Here is a 4,787-nt window from a genome sequence, read left to right as displayed (position 1 = left end):
ATGGCTGCATCGCCGTTTATGTTAGGGAACCAGTACAATCCGTATATTGGAACCGGAATGTTGGGGAATCCAGCTTTATCAGCAGTTGGAGGAGGCTACATGTATCCCATGTTAGCCGGTGCTCTGGGTCATGGCGGTATGGGTTCTGATATGTTGTTACAGTCGAGTCAGATGGGTGGGATTGGTGAGCCAGGCGTTGGTGTTGCTGGTGTTTCAGTTCCTGGCAACTACTTTAGAGGTCAGAGTCTACCTAATACTAATGCTTATCCTGATTCTGATACCGGAAAAAGAGGGACGGGTAAAGATTCGGATGCTGGTGGTTCCTCCTTTCAAGGGTACTCAAACTATTCATGGTACGCTCACTCTTAACTTTTTTTGTGTTTATTGCAATGTCTGTGCTCATATTCTGGTTTAAATGTCTTTGGATAAGCATATGTTGCATGATTCATACATAGTAGGCGCCTAGGTCCTTTGGCTTAATTTTTGGATAAACATGGATAAGGCTTTGTGGTAGCATCGAAATGTCAGCTGACATGTCTTTACTACTTAATGTGTTGGCTTAAATGGCTAAATAAATGTTTGCTAGGAGGAACTGCTACAGGAATGAAATACCTAAATTAGGTTCTTGAGGTAGATTATCATTTTCATCTACCGCCTTATTTATTATCAATGCATCTTGCTTGGATTCAAGATTAGATATTTTTGGATGGGTGGATAATGTGTCACACCAAGCTTTTGTTTTATTTATTTTCCTCCAGTTTTGTTTGTTTTTCATTTTTGGTTTCTGTTTTCTGTTGTTTTACTTACAGTCAGCCATGGTTTTACAGTTTTGTTAGTACCATTTGTTTTATCAAAGTTACTTTCTTTATTGGTAATGGAAGTTTGGTGATGGCAGGGATGAATGTTGTTACGTTTTGGTTTGTTTCTTGGCTTATTGGTTTTAGTGTTGCACTTGGTTTTACAGTTTGATGATTTACCATCTCTCCCTCATTTGGTTTTAGTGTGAACGTTTTAAATGGACCTGTAACACTTTAGCATTGAGCTGATCTTGCTGCTTCATTCATGATTTTAGTCTTTCATGTTTTATTGTTTTTATGTTTGTCCCTTTGATTTCTTTTGTTTTTATTTTTCGGGGTTATCTGACCGAAAGGATTGGGTATTGCTCCTGTTGGCATATGGTTTCGTTTTTCGTCCTAAATCTTTTGATAAATTTATGTTTGGTTTTTTTTGTTTCTTGAACTCCAACTTTGCAGATGATGCGAGCTGAGCATGAGAATGAAAAACATGCAGTTCTGGAATTTCATTTTTAACAGTTCTTTCTCCCATCTCCGTTTTCTTCAGTTTCACTTTGTATTAACTTCCTGATATTTCTATTAAAAAGTACTTTTTTAGTTTTTAGTTTTTAGTTTTTAGTTTTTTGTATTATTTTTTCGTTCTTGTTTTATTTTCGGTTTGATTTCACTCTTGCCCGGTACCATTTGATACGACAGTCGATTAATGTCGTTGTGATTATTCGTTAAAGGCCTCTGTGCAATCTCCATTATACTGTGACTTGCTTCTGCGAGAAGGTTTGCTTCAAGAGGTTTATTCTAATCTATTGTCTAGAACTAATGGTAATGCCTTTTTGTTCCTGGGTTTACTTTTGATCACATGGATTCTCAGATGGCCTGGCTTTGTTTTCATTATTCAATCAAAGTGATAGGATTAAAATTTCTTAAAACATATATGATGACTTAAGTTGACTGTTGACCCTTGAAGCTGTTATGTGAATTTGATCACATTTGATGACCTCATTAGCTATGCATGTACATGAATAATTATGGGCGTAAGAAAAGAAAGCTGGTGCATTGGATCTGAAAATGGTTACACTAGACAAAAGTCTTTTTGGTTTATGGAACAACAAAGACATAGTCGAAGCTAAAGCTGATGTTGCCTTAAAGATTCTCTCCTCTTCAGGTAAAAAGAAACACATAACAACTTTTGATTTTTGAGTCTAAAATGTTAAGAAGATATAAGTGGTTGTTCACTTCTTCCTCTTCTTTGGTGGCTGAAGTGCTTCCTCGTCATCTTCTTCCTCTTCCTCCTCCTCTACCTCTGCCTCCTCATCGTCCTCTTCTTCACCACCATCTTCATTCTCATCTTCATCATCATCATCATCGTCATTCTCATGGTTCTCATCATCATCATCATCATCGTCATCATTACCGTCATCCCCTTCAGGTTCATCATCATCATCATCTCCAGCTTCACCATTCAAATCAGGATCACTTACAGGTCCTTTCTTTGTCTCCTTTCCTTCTGCATCATCTGCACCGCCTTCTTCATCTTCTCCATCATCATCATCACCACCATCATCATTGTTGTTTCCATTCCCTTCCACTGCATCAACCACCTCGTATCCATTCTCTAAAACATTACCCTTCAAGACTGCGACCTGCAACTTCAAATGGACTTCATCACTTAACCAAAAACAAGCTTTTGTTTCACATGATCTTTACAAGTCAATCAATTAATAATACTAACAAGTTAACATGATATTAAATTGTTAAATGGGCCGACATGCTAAATTGGGACATGGGCTTCTTCTAGACATTAGATTTGGAAAATTTGAAAGCATAATCTATGGAATATACCTCTTTGATATTTTTTGGACCCACAATATTTATAATATATTTTTGAAGTAAAAAACTATTATCTTCATATTCCCATTAAAGCAACCGTCCTCAACTAATATAGCTATTATTATACCAATATTTTCACCAAAAGTTTTAAATTTAATTTACTTTTCCAACCACCCATTCTAAAGATGTAGTAACGCTTCGAGTCGGTCAAGATTAGTTTTCTTAACAAAAATTTCTGTTGTGTGTGAAGCGAAATATATGACAGATTCAGCACATTAAAAAATAGAATTTCGTTTTTGTAAGCTGTTTGTTATATTATATGCGACCGTAAAATACTTGTAAGGAAAAAAGAAGTTGAGAAAATTGATTTTTAAAAGAGAGAGAGAGAGAGCTTGCCTGAGCGAAGAGCTCTAACAAAGAGGAGACCACAGTAGCCGTTAAAGCCAAAGCGGTGCACTTCAGCACTGAAGCGTTACCAAGAACCAGAGACAACCTCAAACCTTGTTGTTCCAACTCCATTCTTTCTCTTCTTTGTTAACTCTGTATTTAACAGTTAAGAAATCTGTTAGATCTGCAATGATAACCAAGAACAAGAAAATAAAATATTGAGAGAACTTTCTTGTACAGTTCGAGAATGGAAACAAAAGAAAAATTAAGGTCTGAGAATTTCAGAAAGAAAGTGAAAATAAATTCAAAATTCAAAAAGAAAGAAAAATGGCATAAAGAATCAGAAACAGAGGAAAGATTAAGGTCTGAGAATTATAATACATACAAAACAATAAGTTGTTGACAGAGACTAACAATAACAATAACAAAAACAGAGACAATAAGGAGAAGAGCGTACCAGAGAAAGAGCTTTGAAATTGGGAAAGGAAAAAAAGAAAGAAAGAGAGAGAGAGAGAGAGAGAGAGAGAGAGAGAGAGGGAGAAACTAGAAGAAGTGAGCTCTGTTCATGAACGGAAGTGTCTTTGAGATTTGTGATCAAAGAAGAGTTGTTCAGAATCTCAGATATAGGAGAAGAAAGAGATGAATAAGAGATGAAAGAGAGAGAGAGTGAAGCTGCCCGTAGTTGTTACTACGAATCCTTAGGGCAGAACGGGCAGTGACTCTGTGTGATCATCTCCAAATTGACCTGCCACGTAAGCTAAACAAGTGTGGGCTCTCTCTGTTTAGTCATACATTTTATGCCGACCAAGATCTTTCTTCCTTCATCTATGTATAATGTAGTCAAGTCAATGGTTAGTGTAAAGAAAGGCTTTTGTAACAAAAAGAACCATATTCTCTTCTTCTTCTTCTTCTATACTTCTTTCTAATTGTTCCCTTTTACTCTCTCTCTCTCTCTCTCTCTCTCTCTCTGTCTCTCTCTCTTTCCCTCTTTATGCTTTCCCAAAAATATCTCCATCGTTCATTATTATCCCTTCTCCTTTAGCACTTACGACTCACATGCCTTGTCATCTTATTCTAATGCTCACTAATGATGATGATGATGGAACTTGTATACCAATATAACAAAAACAAAGATAGAGGACAAGTTTGGTTGGTTTCCAAATAAGTCATACCTGTTCTATTGTACGTACAATGGCTTGAGTTAGACCATATAAGAATTATTGGATCTTCCTTATTCTTCTCACCAATAATCTCGGCATGAACAAAACCCATCTTTGAAATGGTGAAACCTTGTTGCGTCTCTCACTATTATTTCCCTTCCCACAAGCTTGGAGATGAACTTTATAGCCGTATGGCAATCATTGCACACTCTGAGATTCTTCATGATCGTCAATGTGGTTTTATCTGGAGTGTTAATTAGCCCGAATGCAATTGCTAGTTTCTCGCTGTGGTGCCTTAGAATCTGTTCTTTAACCTCTTCTTCGAGGTCGTGTAGTACAGAAGCAGTGTCGGGAACATATCCCATTTCCTTGATCTCGTCCCAAATCTTCTTCATTGTTATGTAGATCTCATTCTTCTGTGGATGAGTCCCGTCTTCAACTCCAAAGACATGGACTTTGTGCTTCACTTCAATCCAACTAAACCCTTGTTCCTTCTTCACTCTTCCATCTTTCATGGATTTTCTTATTTTGGCAGATTCTTCCCATTTTCCGCAAGCTGAGTACAAGTTAGCCATGGCTGAGTATGCTCCGCTGTTCTCTGGCTCGATAAGAAACAATC

The 4,787-nt window shown here is 37.0% G+C and overlaps 3 protein-coding genes across 5 annotated transcripts in view; 1 reads left to right on the top strand and 2 right to left on the bottom strand.

Moving 5' to 3' along the window:
* The window catches only part of LOC104702753 (UBP1-associated proteins 1A-like), a 3,398-nt gene extending 1,787 nt beyond the window's left edge, over positions 1-1,611 (top strand). Inside the window, exons 2-3 of one of the 2 annotated variants that reach the window (XM_010418663.2) lie at positions 26-353; positions 1,254-1,611. In XM_010418663.2, the coding sequence (XP_010416965.1) occupies positions 26-353; position 1,254 (329 nt within the window). In that variant the 3' untranslated portion in view covers positions 1,255-1,611. The remainder of the gene's footprint in view (positions 1-25; positions 354-1,253) is intronic. The other variant, XM_010418664.2, reaches the window with a different exon arrangement.
* On the bottom strand, positions 1,827-3,637 carry LOC104702751 (phosphopantothenoylcysteine decarboxylase subunit VHS3). Of its 2 annotated transcripts, none has more exons than XM_010418660.2 (3): positions 3,466-3,637; positions 3,018-3,192; positions 1,827-2,434 (listed from the first exon to the last, which is right to left on the bottom strand). In XM_010418660.2, exons 2-3 carry the CDS (start codon positions 3,138-3,140, stop codon positions 2,024-2,026), a joined length of 534 nt encoding a protein of 177 aa, XP_010416962.1. In that variant the 5' UTR covers positions 3,141-3,192; positions 3,466-3,637; the 3' UTR covers positions 1,827-2,023. The 2 variants fall into 2 exon arrangements, with proteins under 2 accessions (XP_010416962.1, XP_010416961.1); XM_010418659.2 differs by having other exon boundaries at positions 3,018-3,161; positions 3,466-3,636.
* Positions 3,574-4,787, bottom strand: part of LOC104702752 (pentatricopeptide repeat-containing protein At2g22070-like) — a 4,541-nt gene continuing 3,327 nt past the window's right edge. Inside the window, exon 2 of the mRNA XM_019227924.1 lies at positions 3,574-4,652. Within this exon, the coding sequence (XP_019083469.1) occupies positions 4,249-4,652 (404 nt within the window). The 3' untranslated portion in view covers positions 3,574-4,248. The remainder of the gene's footprint in view (positions 4,653-4,787) is intronic.

Source organism: Camelina sativa, chromosome 7 (assembly GCF_000633955.1).
Source record: "Camelina sativa cultivar DH55 chromosome 7, Cs, whole genome shotgun sequence".
In the NCBI taxonomy this organism is placed as follows: Eukaryota; Viridiplantae; Streptophyta; class Magnoliopsida; order Brassicales; family Brassicaceae; genus Camelina; species Camelina sativa.
The sequence above is the reverse complement of the archived record's forward strand: the minus strand, read 5'-3'. Positions and strand labels throughout refer to the sequence as shown.

Bases quoted from the DNA above. Each gene is read 5' to 3' on its own strand.
- LOC104702751 (XM_010418660.2), bottom strand. From the start codon at position 3,140: ATGGAGTTGGAACAACAAGGTTTGAGGTTGTCTCTGGTTCTTGGTAAC. The intron at 2,435-3,017 runs GCAAGCTCTCTC...TTGAAGTTGCAG, and splicing joins TGTTAGAGCTCTTCGCTCAG to GTCGCAGTCTTGAAGGGTAA.